Here is a 20,335-nt window from a genome sequence, read left to right on the forward strand (position 1 = left end):
CTGTAGAACCCCTTCCCAACTCTCCTCTCCCCCCACCCCCCCTCCAAGCCTCCTCCCCCCGCCCAGCAATTGGGAGCAATATGAAACTAAACAAAATAGAGTACAATCCTCAACCCCAAACGAGGGTAATAACCTGCCTCAGAGAGTTCAATTTAAGAAAAGTTCTCAACTCTTTTGGCAATGAAACACACAAATGGTTTCCAAATGTTACGGCGGATCGTCATTTCTTCGGCGACGACTCCAGTAGGGATCTTGATTCCAACAAGTATAATTCTAACATAGCATTAGTCCACATATCAATTGAAGGGCCCATCACGGTTAACCAATGCCTCATAAGTATTCGCAATGCAAGCAGACATCCCTTTACAAGAAGAATAGTGGCAGCAAGATAACCGGTACTAGAAGGTCTTTATCTGTATATATTGTTATTTTTTGCCCTTACCGGACCCCTCTCTCGCCCCGGGTCCTCTTCACCCCCCCCCCCCCGGGAGTTGTCCCCCTTTGTCCTTACCTTAGTGCCACCCAGCCGCAACACCTCCTCCAGGGTAAGCCCGTCCACTTCGTTCGCATCTTCTTCTTCCTCCTCCGGCTCGCAAGGCTCCAGGCTCCCGCCGCGCGCCACGTTCCCACTCATTCCTGCTAGCCCCACTCAGAACCACGCCGAAGCTCTTCCAAAACGAAAGCGAGCTTCACACCCAGGCCACGGCACTGCGCTCTTTGACCTGCGGCCCCGGAAAAGAGATTAGCAACCTGCGGAAGTAGAATTTAGAGCAACATTTCTCCATCTGTCCTCCTCTCCAGCTCCAGCCTAAAAGAAAGAAAGAAAGAAACCAAGTTTGACGATTGTAATGTCCTAAAAACAATAATCGAGTGTGTTTCAAGGGAATCGCTTCCGGGAGACCAGTGGTGAAGTATAATGTGGGCGCCGGTGACGGGTTGCGCGTGCGCAGTGACTGGCGATGGCGCGTTGTCTCGGCAAGGCTCTCGGGCGCGCTGGTAAGACGCTTCTCTCGTGGCACAGTGGAGGGAAGCGTTTGGGTACTCTGGGAGGGCTTTTGGCGGAGCGGTATTTCTGTGGCTCCTCTGCTCTGTTAGCGGTGTAGCCTACATGAAGGATTCACTAGTGTGGAAAAATAACTCTGGTTTTGTCCCCCGCTTTCCTGTTGGAAGGAAATAGGGTTGGGGGATAACTTCTTTGGTTATTACATGATCATATATATTTTTAGGGGCCGATGCAATACAGTGCGCTTAGCCCAGTGCACTGTGGGGCCGATGCAATACAGTGCACTCTGTTTAACCGGCTGTCAGACGCAAGTTAAATAGGCGCTAATCCATCCCTAATGCAATAGGTGAATTTGCGCCTATTTAACGCGCGTCCGACGCGGAGTGAATGTGTTAGCGCTCATCACATGCAAATGCATGTGAATGAGGCTATCACTCATTCACTCCAAATGCAAAAAAATAACTGTGCGTCTCAGATGCACATTTATCGCTCAGATATCAACGCCTGCCTGGAGTTAAAAAAAAAAAGAAAAAAAATCTGTCAGCTGCTTTGAAGACCGATGCCGATATGCTCGGCGTCGCTTTTCATAACTGGTTGCAGTTGTGAAAACCGACGCCGAGTTTATCGGCATCAGTGTTCAAAACCGGCAGACCGCCGATAACTGCGGGGTCGCGTTAGCAAGGAGGCGCTAAGGTCATGCTAGTGACCCTAGCGCCTCCTTGCTAGCGCGACCCCCTAATTTGTATATTGCATGGCGCCCCCCTTGCGGGTGCCATGCAATATACAAATTAGGGGGTCGCGGGTTGTAGAGGCGCTAACTAATCCCCTTATGCAATAAAGGAATTAGCACCTCTACATCGCAAGACCAACAAGGAGTGAAACTAATAGCGCTCATCACATGCAAATGAGGCTATTATCTTTTCACTCCCTATGCTAAAAAAAAATGTGCTCTAGGATGCACATTTCCTGCCCGGAGTAGGCGTTAATTGCTGAATGCTACTAAAACCATCACAGAAAAAAGCAGAAAAAACAGCTTTTCTGTACTGCCTCCTATTAATGTGGAGAGCGGAGACGCTTTAACTGCTCCTGTAAGGCCCCCTCCCCCTCTCTTACATTGTACAAACCACAATACAAGTTTCTTGGGTTAACATAAAGGCCGCAGTTTATTTATAACCAGAAGCCGAGCCTGACACTTTAATATAAGATCCAAACATAACCCCGCATTTACCCCTCCCTTCCCCCGTCGATAGCCCCTCACCACGCCCCCAATGGTATGGCTAACCATTGTCCATAATTGGCTTACCCCACCTCGTCCCAGCAAAGGTAAGCACCTGGACTTGAGCATCAGCTCCCCTCTTCGGCCATCTCGTGTAGCAGTCCCCAAACTACAAAAGATTCCCCCCCCCCCCCCGAATGCCCCTTTACATTAAATATGTAAAGGGGCATTCGGGGGGGGGGGGCCCCTTTACATTAAATATATATATATTATATTCCATAGCATCTATCCATTGATGCCTGTTATATGTAAGGGCTCCTCCCAAAAATTTATTTATATGTTGCCTAGTTCATCATATTATATTATGTTATCTGTTATATGTTATATGTACGGCCACTGCCCAATGGTTTTTTGTTCACTGTGAACCGATACGATGTGCGAACGAATATCGGTATAAAAGAAATGTTAAATAAATAATAAATAAATAAATAACAACATTGGGCTCGGGTTTACCGCCACTAAACAAGGCAACATCGTTGATCTTGTTCCCCCCCAACTGCGGCTCCTTGTAAGTTACAAAATCAACTGTTCAAATCCCTCCTGCAAGGCATTGTTAAACAAGTCAATGCCTACAACTGAGAGATGCACCTGATCATGCCAGAAAAAACCTGCTAAATCCTCCAAGGACCATTGATGCTGCACCCATAAACCCCCTTGCCACGATAACCATTTGCCAATCTGCCTGTTTAATTTCGTCACCCCTCTGATCCATAAAGGATTAGATTTGTGGCATAACCGAACAATGATATCTGACCACCCGACCTTCGTGTCTGGCATCCCATTTAATATGGACGCGAAGTCTTTTCTTATGAGCGTCACTAATTCTCTACATGAATAACTCCCGATGTCATTACCGCCCAGATGAATCAGTAAAAATTGCGGACAACCCCACTCCTGTACCCGCTCTTGCAGGAAGGATATCAATTGCCGCCATTTCATTCCCCGGATACTGATCCACTTGATCGTCCATCCATGTTCGTCCAGCGTCAGATACTCCCCATAAGGTCGCTTTACTGCCCTCTGATGGGCCCAATGGACAAAGGAATGGCCCACAACCCAGGCACATTCCTGCACCAAAGGGACCCCCCCATGACTCTGCAAACAAGGAAAAGTATGAGAATGTGACCTGCAAATTTCAAACAAACTTACTTCCTAATGTACCCCTCAAAGGCTTTGGATCTTCACCTGCCTTTGGCACGAATTGCTTGCTCAGAGAATCCCATTTCCGCTGCTGATGTTGCAGCTCCTATCCTAAACTATGGTCATCAATAAAAAAAAGTGAAAAAAACAAGACTGTACTCTAACACACCACTAGGTAGAGACAGCAGGTACCCAGATGACTCTGGGAAGAAAATGTTTCAAGGTGCTATGCTAAATTCTAGGATTCAGCAGCACCAATTTTCTATCACTCAGTATTTATATGAATGTTTACAGGGATTGAAACAAGGAAGTCCCTCTACTGCTGATGCACAAGCTCAGATTAAATCAGACATGGAAGAAGGTTTATGCTATCTCCTTAGAACAGTCTATGAAGCATTCAACACTTCCGCAAGAATGTCAGCAACAGCCATAGTGGCACATAGAATGGCTTGACTCAGAGCAAGCGCTATAAGGGACGATGTCTATGAGAAGCTTGCTGACCTCTCTTGCAAAGGGGATAAACTGGAGATAGGTTGCGTGAGACGGTCTCACAACAAAAAGAACAAAGTGTGGCCGTATCATCGCTCACATTCCCAACAGAACGATATCCCATTCTACCAAAGTTGGCAACATAGGTTGTATACGTCTTATTGCGCAATGACTTACCTGTCCCAAAGGCAACAGTCTCCACAACCATAAGCAAGGAATTGCCGGAGAGCTCCACACCAACAAAAGCAGGCATGAGGCCCGAGCCAAAAGAACAAAATGTTTGAGCGGAGCATGGCCACAGTCATTAATAGCAGTGGGAGAAAGGATTTCCTCATCCTACCAGGAATGGTCATCCATAACATCGGACTGTTGGGTTCTCATTGAGATAAAGAATGGTTATCAGCTGAATTTCCGTATAACTCCCCACCTATCCCATCTGACTCACTCACAAGGAGATTGCCAAAACATGGATCTTCACAAGGAGGTGCAGGCACTTCTGAACCAGAATGCCATACATAAACATAGCAGTCTGATTGTACCCAGATCCACAAATATATGAATACAGTTGGCATTCCCCTAATACCTTTTTTCTTTGGCATTCGTTCTGCATCCAGTCCACATCAAATGTTTACCATATGACAGGGTCTTTTTTGGGGGGGGGGGAGGGGGGAGGGTCAGGAGTAAATAGTAATCCATGAATACATGTTTGCAATTATGCCACCTAGTACCTTTTTCATTTTGCATCAGATACACACTAAATTTTCAGGAGCTGTCAGGGAGGCTAAGAGGAGTCAGACCCAGATATTTATTATAATTTTTTAGTGGATCCTCATTGGTGCCCATGCACATTCTGAAAAGTAAGCTCCCTTAGTTTTGTGTGGAACTTATAATTTTCTTCTATGACAGAGTGATGTTTCTTTGGAATGTTTTTTCCAATTGATAATTTTATGCATGTTGGTCTTGCTGAGATGTGCTTCATGTCTTGTTGGAGTGTTGCAAAAGAAAAAGATTATCCCAAGTGAAGAATTATGCAGGTGGTATATTGTTTTTTGGATAAAAATATGACTGCAGAAAAATGCAGAATGGGTACATTTGACATAGTCATGCTGTCATATTTTTTAAAGGTAGCTGCACAAATTCACTGTCTTCCTAGACTTTTTGTAAGGCAGAGACAAGTAAATTAGTGATAAAATTGATTTTTCTTTTAAGTATTGCCATTGATGTTTTCTGGATTAACCAAAAATTCAATATATGCTTTTCTTTTAGTTTTTGCAGCTCGTCAGATCACTCTTAGATGGCAGTGCTTCAGTTCAAGGGACAAAAATGAGGAAAGCAGCCAAGTTACTTCAATGCTGAAACATCTTATATTCAAAATAAAATCAACAGGCCCCATCACAGTTGCAGAATATATGAGGGAAGTCTTAACAAATCCTGTTAAGGTATGACGCTTTGTACCTAAGCACAGCATGAAATGTATCAGATAATCCTTTTTAACTGTAAAACTTTTACATAATTTGTTTAAAGCAGAAGTTCAGCATAATTGAAAAGAAAATTCTCCTGTTAACTCTGTGTTGGATGCCATCAACAGCAACACTGTTATCTTTTTTTTTTTTATTTAAATTTTATTGATACTTATTATAACTTATAAACAGTATACAAGCAAATGCAGGTTTATGACAATACAGTGAATCATAGCATGTTAACAAGGTAATATGCAGTCAAATAAATAGTGACAACATATATGATACACTCAAACTGTCCAAGTGTCTTTATTTCCCCTCACCGAAGGCAGTTGTTGACTCTGAGCCCCATATCCCCGGAGGAAGCACTCCCCCCTCGACTGTAGATAAGGCGTCCACACCTGATGAAAGCGAGGTATGCTGTGATGTTTCTGTGCCGTCATCTGATACAATATACACATATTGTCCAGTTTATTAAACAGAATGTCCAGTGAAGGCACCAGGGACTGTTTCCATGTTGCCGCCAAGATGCACCTGGTACCCAAACATATTTGAGTGACTAATACATTTTCACTCCGAGAATCCCCAATTGACACATTCAATAGCGCTTGGTCAGGGGACAAGGATATGGGATGACCCAAAATACATTGTATCGTATTCGACACTTCCTTCCATAATCTGCCCACTTTAGGACAATTCTATCACATATGAACAAAAGTGCCAGATTGTCCGCAACCTTTCCAGCATAGGTCGCCTGGGCTGATTTTGGCGCAGTGGAGTCTATGTGGGGTGAGATGCAACGAAATAGTACTTTAAATCCATTTTCCATAATGGAAGTGGAGATAGGACATCGTTTAGTATTCAAAAAGATCTGATCCCACTCCTTTTGAAAGAGATTTGTCTAGGTCTCTCTCCCAGGCCTGGATATATTTTGGCCGACAGGGAGAAGCATTCTGTATAAGGCCATAGATCTTAGAAAGACCTCCCTGAACCCGATCCGCTAACTCACACCACCCCTCAAACTGCAGTTTACTCTGTCCCAGCTCCATGTCTTATAGCTTCTTTCCGTATAAAGTGGCAGATTTGATGATAGGGGTAAAAATTGGAAGGTCATAACTGGAAAGAATCTCGGAGGGTATCAAAGGGCACCACTCCCTCCTGACCCTATAGCTGACCCAGAGTAATAATACCCTTAGTTTTCCGTTTATGTAAAAGTGAGGAATCCCATCCTGGAGGAAATTTCATTTGTGAAACAAGAATTTATTGTGAAAATAGTTCCTCGAGCCTATTATTAAATATTTCCACTGTGCCCAAGTGCGAAGTGTAGTTTGTAGGGATATAGGTATTGTTCCTTGAATTCTCCATGTTGCGCTTTGTTGCCAGATTAGGGCCTTAATCAGCATTGTTCCCAATGCCGTCTGTTCAATGGCTACCCAGCTGTTGTGTCCGTCGGTTCCCGACGCCCTCTCTCCGCCCTTCTTACCTCTTTGGCGCCTCACTTTTCACCCGCGGGAAGATTGGCTGCTGCGGCGTCCTTCTGCTGAAGTCCTCCGGCGTCCCCGGACCGGCTAGAAGCTGCAACCCGCCATGTTTCCTGGAGGTCTAGGGGCGAGCGTGCGGTGCGGCCCCAACTGAAGTACCAGCGATGGCGCGAACCTCGTGGGCATCCCCCTGAGAGCACTTCAACTGCGAAGGATATATAAGGGCTTAGAATTTGCTAACAGATTGATTTAGCAAGGGTTTGGGTTACACTACCTAAGCTACTCTGCCTCCTTGGACTTACCAGGGGTACCTGCTCCTCGGGGGCCTCGCTCTCTTCTTTGTTTTTCAGGTGACAGTCTGGAACCGGTACTCGCTCCTCGAGGGCTCTCGTTCCCAGACTTGCTCCGTATTCTCTTCTGCCTGGAAGTCATCACTGCCAACTACATCAGTGAGTTACCATCGCTCTCTCAGAGCTTTCCCTGGAACCAGTACTCGCTTCTCGAGGGCCTATACATTCCAGCTCCTGAGCTTCTATGAGTCATTGTGTGAGTGTTACCATCAGGTTCGGTACATGAACTCTGCATATCCTGCCTACTCACTATATTTCAGTTTCTTTACAGCTCAGCCTCCAGGGATTGCTGTTCCAGTCTCTGAGGGACAACAGCCCAGCCGGGCATTCCAGCCAAGTTCTGGAGATCTCTCTGTAAAAAATTTGATATTTCTCTGGACTTAACTTCCGGCTACCACCCGCAAACCAACGAACAAACCGAAAGGATGAACCGCATTTTAAAGCAGTTCCTCCGGGCCTACATCAACTCAAGACAGAACGATTGGGCCGAGCTGCTTCCCTGGGCAGAGTTTGCGCTGAATTCACATCCTTCAGCTTCCACAGGCTCTTCGCCCTTTCAACTAGTCTATGGTCGCCAGCCCTTACCTTCATTACCAATGCCTTTATCGGTGACCTCTCCGGCCGCTCAAGCTTCAGCACAGGAGTTACATCAGCTATGGGAAAACACTAAGGCTCTGCTTCAAAAGGCTGGACAACAAGCAAAGAAGTATTCTTTGCTTGTTGCCCGGCTGGGCTGTTGTCCCTCAGAGACTGGAACAGCAATCCCTGGAGGCTGAGCTGTAAAGAAACTGAAATATAGTGAGTAGGCAGGATATGCAGAGTTCATGTACCGAACCTGATGGTAACACTCACACATGCCCATCACACATGCCCATCACAGAGCAGCTCCACAACTTCAGCCCGGAGACAAGGTATGGTTAAATACCCATTTCATTCGTCTCAAATTGCCTTCAGTTCGATTTGCAACTCAGTATATAGGGCCATTTCCTATATTACGCCGACTGGGTCCAGTCACATACAGCCTGCAGTTACCATCATCACTAAAGATCCACAATGCCTTCCACATCTCCCTGTTGAAACCACTCATCTTGTCTAAAGTTTCCAAGACACCTGAGCTGCAGCCCCTCTCTGCGGAGGAAGACATAATCTACCAGGTAGATGACATCTTACATGTGCAGAGACATGGGAAACAATGGGAATATCAAATTTCTTGGGAAGGTTTCGGACCAGAGGAAAACAGCTGGGAACCCGCAAGCAATATTTTGGACAAAGAACTAATCAGGCAATTCCATCTGGCTCACCCCAGGAAGCCGAAACCCCCGGGGAGGGGCCCTAAGAAGGGGGGTACTGTTGCACCCGTCGGTCGCAGGCGGCTGCAATCTCTCATGCTGGCCTCTTTTTTTTTTTTCCCTGCACCGTCCCTCCTCCACCAACAAACGCTGACTTCCCCGGCGTCCCCAGGACAGCGTGGGCACTGCCGACTGCCATCTTTCTTCCTGCATCACTTAGGCGCGTGCACGCAGGGCCTCCTTATGAATACGTCATGGCGGGAACCTCGGGGACGTCCCCTCCTGATGATGTCAGCACCGCTAGTGTATTTATACTGACTGGCCCATTGCTAAGACTAGTTAGCAAGGAGTTCTCTCGCTTGTTAAATCCGTTCTAACTTGGATCTTGTTCCAGATGCTCCTCCTTGCATTCGGATGCTCTGAGTACCCGCTCCTCAGGGGCTTTTCCATGTCTTGGCTATCTGCTACTCGGAGTGCCCTCCTGCCTGGGACATCCTAACCTGCTCCTTGGGTATCTCTGCTGGGACTTCCTTGTGTGAGTACATTCTCCATTTCTACCAACTTTACTGAAGATTCCACGGCGTACCCCATTCCTCGGGCCACTACAGTTCTTCAGTCTATCTACGATACTCTATCTGTGCCTCAGGACTACACCACCAATACAAGGTCTACGGCCTGGTTCCTGTATTACCAACGTCTGCCTCCTTGGCATCTATTGTACAGCTTCCTCGGCATACCCCGCGCTGGGGGCCACTACCGGATCTGCACTCAGAGGTATTTACTACAGCTTGCAGGAATCCCAGGGTGTACCCCGCGCTGCGGGCCACTACTGGACCTCTGTATCTACATCTACATCCTGACTACAGTATTTGCTCAAAGAATGTGTTTTATTACATTTCCCGCTCCTTAGGTTATGTGCTGTCTTTTCTCATTAATAAAGTCTCTCTCACAGCTGTGTCCTATGTCAGCTGAGACCACGCCCACCGACGGTGAGGCCCATGGGGCTCCTCCCAGTGGGCGGAGACATCTTACCTCAACCCGGGGTTCACAATTCATCAAAACCATAACAGCCTTGAGCTGTGCTGCTGCATAATACCCCTAGAGCCTGGGGACCCCCATACCCCTTCTTAATTTATGCCGATATAGCACATTTTGGGCCACTCTGGGGGGGTCTCCATTTCTAGATAAACACAAATAAACGTTTCTGCCAACATTTCAACATCACTGTAGGAATATGAATCGGTAGGGATTGAAAGAGATAATTGAACTTGGGTAAAACGTTCATTTTCAACATCGCTATTCTCCCCGTCCAAGCTATTGAGTAATTCATCCAGTTTTCCAAATCTTGGAAAATCTTAGCTAGTAGGGGGATATAGTTCAGTTTGAATAGCTCTTCCAGATGATTACTAATCAGGATGCCCAGGTATTTAGTATGTTTCCCAGCCCATCTAAAAGGGAATTGTTGTTTCAAAGGAGCAGTCTGCTCATTCGGCATTGAGATATTGAGCACTTCTGATTTGTCAAGATTGAGTCTGAATCCTGACACCGAACTAAAGTCTTTTAACATATCCACTATCCCAGCCAGGGATTGTTGAGGTTCGGATATAGTAAATAACACATCATCTGCGAACAGAGACATCTTATAATCAGTGCCCCCAACTCTGATCCCGGTAATGGATGCTTCACCTCTAATACTCGTGGTAAGCGGTTCTCGAAACAGCACGAACAACAAAGGAGATAATGGGCATCCCTGTTGCGTTCCCCGACAAATAGAAAAAGGTTCTGAATACACTCCATTCACTTTAACTCTCTCCTTCGGATTCTCATATAATTTAAGCAGCCAATTACAAAATTTCGGACCAAAGTTCATTTTTTCTAGAGTTTTAAACAAAAAAGGGCGATGGACCATGTCGAAGGCCTTTTCGGCATCGACCGCAAACAAAACTGCTGGGATGCCATGCTGTTTAGCCCACCATAAGAGGCATAGGATTTTGCGAACATTGTCGGCAGCTTTCCTCCCAGGAATAAAGCCTGCCTGGTCTGGGTGAGTCAGCTTTGCCATAACCCTATTTAGGCAGTTGGCCAATATTTTAGCAAGAATTTTCAAGTCAATGTTTATTAAGGATATGGGCCTGTATGACCCACACTCCAGGGAGTTCCTTCCCGGCTTTGCTAATATGGTGATCCCTGCCACGTTGGCTAACCAATGATAGTGAGTCTCCCTCTTGAAGTGCAGTATACACCTCTTTTAAATGAGGAATTAATTGATCTCTAAACTTTTTATAGAAGAGACCCGTATACTCATCCAGTCCCGGGGCTTTATTAGTCTTAAGCTCTTTGATAACTTGCTTAATTTCTAGGGAGGAGATCCCTGTTTCAAAGAATTTCCTTTCCTCTTCTGTTAGCTGAGGTAGCTTGATTTTGGCTAAGTATGACACAATGCCTTCCTCCTGAATAGTGGAGGTTCCCATAAAACTGCTGAAATCTCTGTTGGATTTCTGCTGGTAAAGTCAGTAAGGAGCCATCCGCGGCCTTAATTCTTGTGATTTGCTGTTGGGCTATTCGTTTTTTTAGCTTACGAGCCAATAACCTTCCGGCCTTATTGCCCCTCTCGAAATGTTCCTGTTTTACCATCTGGAGCTGAAAGGCAATATCATTGGCTTGTATCAATTTTAGGGAATTCTAGCTTTTTGTAATTGGGCATAAATATGTGCGGATAGGGATGTTTTATGTTGCCTCTCCAGTTGGGAGATTTCAGTATACAGTGCATGGAGTGTTTTCTGTTTCACCTTTTTGTTATAAGAAGCTTGTGATATAAATCTACCCCTGAGCACCGCTTTTAAGCAGTCCCAAAAGATGAATTTAGATTCTGTGGTATCCCCGTTAAACCGTTGATATTCCTCAATCGCCGTTCACACTGATTGACAAAAATATCCATCCGCCAATAAAGTGTCATTTATTTTCCAGTACCTAATCCATTTAAGTTTCGTAGTTGTATTTTTATCCAAATCGGGGCATGATCTGACCATGTAATGGGACCTATATCTGTCTCTCGAACCCTAACACATATAAGTTTCTCCACTAAAAACAAATCGATCCTAGAATAGGAAGTGTGTGGATGGGAGAAAAATGTATAGTCCCATTTTGTTGGGTTCCTGTGCCTCCAGACATCCTGCAAGTCTCTATCCTTAATAAGTTTCTTAAGGCGGGTATGCCCTAATTTGGCACCCACCCCTCCACCAGATGAATTATCTATTCTGGGCTGTGTAATAATATTAAAGTCCCCTGCTATGATCAAATGTCCCACTTCTATGTTATCCAACAGGTGTCCTATATTATCAAAAAATACCTGGTGATCATAATTGGGAGCATATATATTCAACAAAGTATATTTTTCCCCGATCCATTTCCAATTGTAGTTGTAAATAACGCCCCATGGGGTCTTCCAGCGATTTTAAAACTTGACATTGTAAATCTTTATGTAATAGTATGCTCACCCCAGAGTAGCGCACCCTCTTAGAGGCCGCCGCATGGTATTGGCGAGGAAAAAGGGGCCAGTTTAGCAGCCTTTCGTACCTACGTTTCACATGAGTTTCCTGAAGAAACAGGATGTCAGCCCTTGAGTTTTGGGCCTCAGTTCTAAATGTTTGGCGTTTCTGTGGACTGTTTAATCCCTTAACATTAAGGGATAAAATTTTTATAGCCATCAGTCTCAAATTATGTGGAGTAATCCAGTCACCTGCCAAAGCCACATGCAACAGCCTCTGAAACGCATATTACATTCTCCCTTATTATTCATGTGCCTCGGCATATTAACCTCCCATCGATGTTGACACTGTACACAATTGACATAAGGAGTTGTTATCCTGCATAACTGTAGAATAGAAAAAAACAACTTTTTCCCCCCTCCCTGTACCCTCCCCCTACCCTCATTAGCCTTAATAGCCCCACAGCCCTGTGCCCTGGACATGTCTGCGTGAGCAGATGAAGGCTGATTCATCCCCAGAACCTGCTCCCCCCCCCCCCCCCCGGACCAACTGTCGTGTATCATCAACTATAACAAACATGAATTGAACCTCTGGTATATTTTGAAAAACGCAAAACCACTTCTTAGAGCCGATACTCCTGCTCCTGTATCTGAAAACCTAAATCATTTCTGGAGTAAGGATACTCATCCTTTCCCTTTATCCTGATCCTGTATGTTATCTCCAGAATTTCTGCGAAGTCTCTTGCCGCCTTTGCTGACCCACTGCTATCTAGGGGTGTCCACTGGAGCGGTGTAGTGAGCTTGCTTCCCAGTTGTTGCTATTTTCACCATGAGGCCTGCTTCCTTCAAAATGGATGCCACTTCTTCTATGGTTTTGACCTTTGTGGTTACGCCTAGGATGGTCATTGCAATCCCAAATGGAAAAAACCAATGGTAGCGGATTCCTTCCTTTCTCAACACCAGAGTAATATCTTTAAAGTCCGTTCTTCTTTTCAGCGTTAAGGGAGGAATATCTGCAAAGATCATTATGTGGTGTGATTCCCACTCCCAGGTCTGTTGGTTTCTGGCCACCATATAAATCTTTTCCTTCACAGAATAATTGGCAAAACAAACAACAATGTCTCTTGGCTTTCCGGTCACTTTGGGACCCAGTGACCTGTGAGCGCGCTCTAACTCCACCTCTGGTGCTTCCCTGGCCTCTACAGAGTGGTTAGACTGCTGCAAAATAAAACCACATAATTTTTGGATGGTTGCTTTGCAATCTGCATAATCCTCAGTTTCAGGGATTCCTCGGAATCTCAAATTACTGCGCCTGCTTCTGTTTTCTAAGTCCTCTAATTTTGTTAGTATGTCCATGTTTTCATTCGTGTTGTGGGAGACTGATTTTTGCAGCAGCTCTATTTTCACTGCCTGGGCAACCAGGCACATATCACAGTCGTCCACCTTTCTCCCAATTTCAGCCATTTCTTCTTTTATACTATCCATTGAAGTGAGAAGTTCTTGTTTGTTTTCCTTCATTTCCCTTCTCAGATCACTAAATCATCGGCGAAATTCATCATGTGTGGGGAGGTCGACGACATGCGCTGTGGCCCCCCCCAAATCGCCCCCCCCCTTCGCGGCGATTAGTGAAGTGTTATAATGGTCTAAAAATTAGACAAGGTGTGATGCTCCAAATACCCTTGGTTCAACCCACCTCCCCCCCCCCAATCTCTTGTGACCCTCCCCAAATCACTCACCAGCTTTGCAAAGTGGAAAAGTCTGATGTCTCCCCTAAGGACTTAACTCCACATACATTTTTTTTTTTGGTAGAGCTAGGGCTATCTGTTTGAAAGTTTATTTGTAAGGAGGTGTTTCCCCAGTTCTACCCCCCTCCAGAGTTATTAGGGCGAGACACAAGCACAAATTGTAACACACACACATTTTACCTTCTCGTAAGCCTTTCTGTTCTGTTGAAAGGAAAATTGGCTCTCTTCTGTTGAAAGGAAAATTGGCTCTCTTCCATGTCTATTAGTACAAATCTTATGAGGAAAAAGCTTTGTAGGACCACACCCCTGCCCCACATACACACTCCTTGTACATTTAACATTTCCTTAGCCTAAGTGGAATTGTAAACTAAAGTAAAGATGCATCCCGTCTTAGTCAATTTAGGGCATCTGAGATGGCAATGGAGGAGGCAGTAGAATACTGTCCCAAACTTTGATCTGATATCATTGATGGACTGTTAACACTATGAATTAATGAAAATGTTGTAGAGCTGGGAATTTTTTGATTTGATTTGATTTATATTCCGCTTTTTGACACTTCAAATGAATTGACACTGTCAAATGAATAAAAGCTAAAATTCTGCTTAGAGGGGGGAGGCATTGTGAAAAATATAAGAGAACTATGGAGGTAATTTTCAAAGGAGTTACACATGTAAATGTAACATGCCACTTTACGTTTATAACGTGCAATTGCATGTGTAAAACCTGTTGACAATTCAGTGACACATATTGTAGCAACTTTAAAGCGCATTTTTATGTGTGTACATCCTTTTGAAAATTACTCCCTTAACTTCCAAACCTAGGAAAGAATATGAATTGAGTGGACCTATTAAGCTAATTTAATAAGAAATATGAAATGCCTAGGCAAAAAATGTTTAATTGTAGCAAAATAATACTTCTCAGTTAGGAATCCCAAGTGCTGATCCACTAGCATGCTTGCTGCTACCCATGTATACTAATTTGAATTGTGCAAACAATTTATTTTTCACATTTTTGAATGATTATCTTTTCTTAGAATCTGTAATATATCCACATTCCTTTTTTTCCTTTAAAATGGGTCTAGTTCTGCTTTATAAGCTAAGTAACTTTTAAAAGATGCTATCATTTCATCATTTTTCTCCATGTTGGGGTGATGTCAGTTTTCATGAAATGTGGAATCAGAAATTTAAAAAAAACAAAACTGTGACAAATGATGACAGGTCTGGAGATTGTTGAAAGTGGTTCCTATCACTTAAAAGCCCCATTTCATACCTTCAGTTAGCATTAAGCCACAATTAATCTTTTTCCTTTAAGCAGCCTGAATTAACAATTATGTGTGGGTGATGTCATCCAGTGGCACCATATATTAAAGGTAAAACCACCTCACCTCAAAAGATCTCAAAGTCTAATTAAAGATGCGGAAGTTCATTCAAATGACCATCATACTAGGCGGCACCAAACAGACTTGTCTCCCCTAGCTAGTACAACTTTAGGCTCTACTGAGCATATGCGGGAATTCCTATGCGAGCATTGCCTCATTGGGCTCCTCAGTCACTTTTTGTCTGAGCATAAACACAGATGTTTCTCCCAGAAGTGGATTGGTGACTGACACCAGGCCCCAGTGGAGACCATTGTGGATCCCCGGCATTGATGGAGGATAGGCACCCCTCACCGTGGAGTCACTTTGGGAGCATCACAGCAAGCACCGGCAGAGTGCTTGCTGTGATGCTCCCTGATGCTTTCTCCTCTTCTCTCGGTGCTTGACCCGGTCTTTTCCCGGTGCTGAGGTCAAAGACGACGAACCCGATGTCCTTGACCTGGAGGAGACCGACTGCAGTCGGTCTCTGGTGTCCCTATCCACCAATGGCATTGATAGAGTGGATGGCCAAGCCGATGTCGATGGCTCGGTGTCCATCTGTGCGGCTCTATGGTCCTTTGGTGGCGATGCCATGAATGCTGATATCTCAGACTTTCTCACCTTGAAGAGTTTCTCCATCTTGTTGAGGTGAATGTGACGTTCCTCTGGGGTTATTTGGTCGCAGAGATGACACCCCTGAATGTCGTGCAATGCCCCCAGGCAGAGGATGTACACATTGTGCAGGTCCGTGATGGACATGGGCCTCGGGCTCTGAGGCCATGGTGGAAACTATCAATACTGCCAGACACCAAGACACCCCCACCACAGGGAACGAAATGAAAAGAAACTTACCGAACCAACGAAAAACCTAAGAAGCTAGAGGGAACCGGAGAGGGACCCGGATGCAAAAAAGCCCAAAAAATATCAGTAAAAAAGTTTTCCTTCACTTTTTTAAAGAAAAAGAGCATGAGCTCAGAGAACTGCGAGATGACAGCTCCGCGGAAAAAAAGAGACTGAGGAGGGACCCTGCGTGGACGCGTGGATTATGGCATGCTCAGTATGTCCAGTCAAAGTTCTAGAAACTTTGACATAAATTTTCCATTCCAGGCTCCATGTGATGATGTCACCCATGTGTGAGGACTAACATTCTGCTGTCCTAGGAGACCACCTGTTACAGGTAATCAAGTCTGCTGTACGCAGTCTCTCCAGATATTTTTCCTCTATAATCTTAAAAGCTCAATATTTTTCGTATTTTCTTTAGCTTTTACCTTTTCCTAGATGCCTTGCTGCCTCTGTAGCCACCACAATAATAATAATTAAAAAAAAAAACAAACCCAAAACTTGCCGCCTCAAAATGTCCTCCATCAGCAGCTTCAAAAGTTGCATCTGTGGCAAGATAATGGCCCTCATAGATGGGCACAAACTCTGCTATCAATACCTGGGGCTGCACCATATACCTGTAAATGGATGTCCCTAGGGTCCAAAAGTTCCAAGGCCAGTAAAATTGCGGAGTTGTGTAAATCTCTTTGGAGTTACAGCAAATCTTCTTCCCGTAGTGCAGCGTTTTCTAACTCCTCTAGGTAAGGAGTTGAGTAGGAGCTCCTCCAAAACTCCTCCATCAGTACAGGCCAAAGCTGTGAGGTCGAGTGGAACATCATCTCATTTGATGCATGGCACAGTGGCATCAATGCAGCAGGCATATGTACTACTGACGAAAGGCACGTTGGTGCACTCAACACATGACATATCGGAACTTTTGCATGGCCTACCAATGCATTCAATGCAAATCTCACCAGTGCACTTGATGCATGCCCACAAGTGCACATAGTGCGTGGGGCCGATGCTTCGTTTAAACATCCTGATGCATTGATACACCATGCTCATGTGCAACACAAGATCCATCGATGCATAGCGCAAGAGCATGTCGAACTATCTGTTATGGTTTAGCGGTGTTTGGGTAGATTCTTGGGTACTGTGGCAGATGACCACGCCCACGGGGAGGAGCCCCGTGGGGGAGCCACAGTACTGGGCTAGACTCAGGATGCACAAACACAGATTTTAGCTCTTTTATTTTACAGCTTGATGTGTACCACCAGAGGTGGCAGTAGTGAGGTGATCCAGAGGTAGCAGTCCCAGGATCCTCGGCAGAGGGAACCAGTTTCACCACGTTGGTATAGGGGATTCCGGTGTAGGTTTCACAGGCAAGGCAATGCTGTAGATGAGAGAGACTGAGAGTTAGATTACTCACTAGATGGTTGCTGTAGGTTGGCGATTCCACCAGGCTGAAGTAGATGGTACTGGCACCGAGGTTGGGAGAGCAGGCCTTTGAGGAGCGAGTACCTGATCCCAGTAAGACACCTGAAATAAAGCAGAGGGCCCTCGAGGAGCGGGTACACGGGTTAGTCAATACCCCGAAGGGCAGAGAGAGAGCTTCCAGCAGCAACACGGAAGCAGTAGACTAGCTTAGACCGGCCGAGACCAATCCGAGTTCGAACCTTGCTAACTCGATTAGCTAGCAAGTAAAGGCAGGCTAAATACCCGGATGGCATGATGTCACTTGAGGGGGACTCCCCCGAGGTTCGCACCATTGCTGGAATAAAGACGTGGGTAGCGCGCGCGCACCCTAGTAGGCCCTTAGGAGGAACATGGTGGGAGGCAACGCCATAGCCGTTCCGGGGACGCCGGAGAGGGTGGCTTGCAGACGTGGCAGTAGCCATTTTCCCAAGGTAAGCCGGAGGAGCCGAGAACAAGGTGAGGCATACGGGACGAAGCTGTCTGAGACCGACGGATGCAACACCATCCCGATGCATGCACTGAAGAAAGTCTGCACTGGCATCATCAACCCAGCTTGGGGTAAGGGGGGGGGGGTGTCCCCTGAAGCATTCTACGGCAACTTCCACCCATTCATCTCAAAGCACCAGGCTTCCCTACAGCCATAATTGGTGCATCCAGTGCTGGAGCAGATTCTTCATGTTGCTTTGCTACACAACTGTATGCTAGTTGCCTTCTAGTAGGTGAAAGAGATGTTACCTCTGCCCACTCCAACTACAAGAGCCCTCACTCCTTCATGATTGCTGGCGGAGAGCTTCTGTTTGGAGGCACTGGATCTGGTATGCTTCATCGTACCGCTTACCTCCAAACCTTTCCTATTGTCTAACAGGAGCCCATTCTGATTTTTAAAGAGGATGTTCCACCTCCCACACCTGATCAGTCACTTGATCAGATTGTGAATAAGGTGAAGAGTTTCTTTACTTCTGACTCAGGAGACGGAAGGAACTTTTTATCTTCTACTCTTCTTCTTTACCATGGTGAACTCTCAGATTGGAATCCCAGTTTCACCTATCTGGTTGAACACATCATCAGAACCCTTGCTACAAGGTTCATCATCCTACTTAATTGCCCATAGGCAAGTTGTTCAGAGGTGGCAGACCAGAGAGTTTCCCTTTTGTTTCTACCTTCTTTGTCATTGGGGTCCTGGATCAGTGAAACCTTTCTATTAGGTTTAGAAGAGAGTTTTACAGATCTTCCATCTGTCTCAGATCCTCCTGTTCATACTTCCCCTTCAGAAGACCTCACCTATTCAAAATTTGTAGAAAAAATGGGAAGGACATTGGGCGTCAATGTACACAAGGATAAAAACTCCTGATGGACTCCTCCAAATACTGGACATGTCATCAGAGCCCATTATATACATGTATGTTTTATTTTTATTTTTTTATATGTCCATATTCTTATTTTATGTATGTTTTAGGGTACATCACTTCGGGCTTTTGTGTGAAACGATTAATAAATTCTATTAAATGAAAAAATGAAACTTACGACATTCTAAACCTGTTACAGATAAGAATGTGGGAAACTCCTATTTCTGGTATTCCTACAGCCAGGAAACTAGACTTCAAGTACAGAGTACAAAAGTCATCATGCTTTGTTCAACTTCCTCACCAGTCTGTTGTCGAGTCCACACAAAAAAAGGTGAAAAAGACAAGAGTTCATTCCAGTTCACTTCCAGGCAAAGACAATACAATACTAGATTATTTCAGAAAGAAAATATTTCAGAGCTCCAGCTTACCGCTCTTATCTCAATACACCAGTTTTATATGGTGCAATATCTCCATCAGCGTGAGAGGCCAGACTTGTAGACACTAGACAATGGGCCTTTTTGGTTGCTGCACCAACTCTTTGGAACACCTTGATGCAGGAGCTGCTAAAAACATTTAAAAAGATGACAAAGATTTTTTTCTTTAGGCAGGCATTTTTATAAACTAGTGACCTCTGCTCCCATAACATGTAACCTAACTGTTATTGTTTGGGATAGTTGTGGGTGGATCCTTGGGCCGGTGGCAGATGACCACACCCCCGGGGGAAGATCCCGAGAGGGACCACCGGTTAGGCTCAGAGTTTGGAGACAGACACACACTAGTTCTTTTATTAGACAGTATATGGAACCACCAGAGATGGCAGTAGTGAGCTGGAAAGCCCAGCTGGGCTGCAGTCCATCAGATACTGGAACAGCGATCCCAGGATGGCAGAGCTGTAGAGAAACTAAGTATAGTGAGTAGGCAGGGTATGCAGAGTTCAGGAATAGAACCTTGATGGTAACACTCACACAATAGTCTCTTGAAGCAGCCCAGGAGCTGGAATGGATTAGGCCCTCGAGGAGCGAGTACCTGGTTCCAGGGAAAGCTCTGAGAGAAGGATGGTAACTCACTGGTGTTATAGGCAGCGATGACTTCCTGGCAGAAGTGGTCTTCAGAAGCAGGTCCGAGAACGTGGGCCCTCGAGGAGTGAGTACCGGTTCCAGACTGTGACCTGAAAGGCAAAAGAGAAACGAGGCCACCGAGGAGCAGGTACCCCTGGTAAGTCCGAGGAGGCAGAGTAGCTAGGAGCATAAGAAAACCTTTCCTTTCCTGTCCTTTCCTTGCTAACTCAATTAGTTAGCAAATTCAGAGACCTTAAATATCCGGTGCGGATGACGTCATCTCAGGGGGACGCCCCTGTGGTTCGTGCCACTGCTGGTACTTGAGTCGGGGCCGCGCGCGCGCCCTTAGTTAGGCTTCTGGGAAACATGGCGGAGTGCAGCGTCTTGCTGGTCCCGGGATGCCGGAGGAGGGCGTCAAGATGACGCCGCAGCAGCTAAACATCCAACAAGCAAAGAGGGAATCGCCACAGAGGTAAGATGGGCGGGGTGGAGACGTCGGGCAGCGACGTCTAACACTAACTCCAGGTTATGTGAGCTTCAATGTTTGTGTTTTCTTCTGTTT

General features: G+C 45.4%; 2 protein-coding genes across 3 annotated transcripts in view; one reads left to right on the forward strand and one right to left on the reverse strand.

The window, feature by feature from the left end:
• Positions 1-804, reverse strand: part of CEBPZ (CCAAT enhancer binding protein zeta) — a 160,319-nt gene extending 159,515 nt beyond the window's left edge. Inside the window, exon 1 of the mRNA XM_029594155.1 lies at positions 512-804. Within this exon, the coding sequence (XP_029450015.1) occupies positions 512-634 (123 nt within the window). The 5' untranslated portion in view covers positions 635-804. The remainder of the gene's footprint in view (positions 1-511) is intronic.
• A 71-nt stretch (positions 805-875) lies between these two features.
• The window catches only part of NDUFAF7 (NADH:ubiquinone oxidoreductase complex assembly factor 7), a 144,252-nt gene continuing 124,792 nt past the window's right edge, over positions 876-20,335 (forward strand). For both annotated transcript variants that reach the window (XM_029594156.1, XM_029594157.1), the window contains exons 1-2: positions 876-996; positions 5,175-5,347. In XM_029594156.1, the coding sequence (XP_029450016.1) occupies positions 960-996; positions 5,175-5,347 (210 nt within the window). In that variant the 5' untranslated portion in view covers positions 876-959. The remainder of the gene's footprint in view (positions 997-5,174; positions 5,348-20,335) is intronic.

Source organism: Rhinatrema bivittatum, chromosome 3 (assembly GCF_901001135.1).
Source record: "Rhinatrema bivittatum chromosome 3, aRhiBiv1.1, whole genome shotgun sequence".
NCBI classification, from domain to species: domain Eukaryota; kingdom Metazoa; phylum Chordata; class Amphibia; order Gymnophiona; family Rhinatrematidae; genus Rhinatrema; species Rhinatrema bivittatum.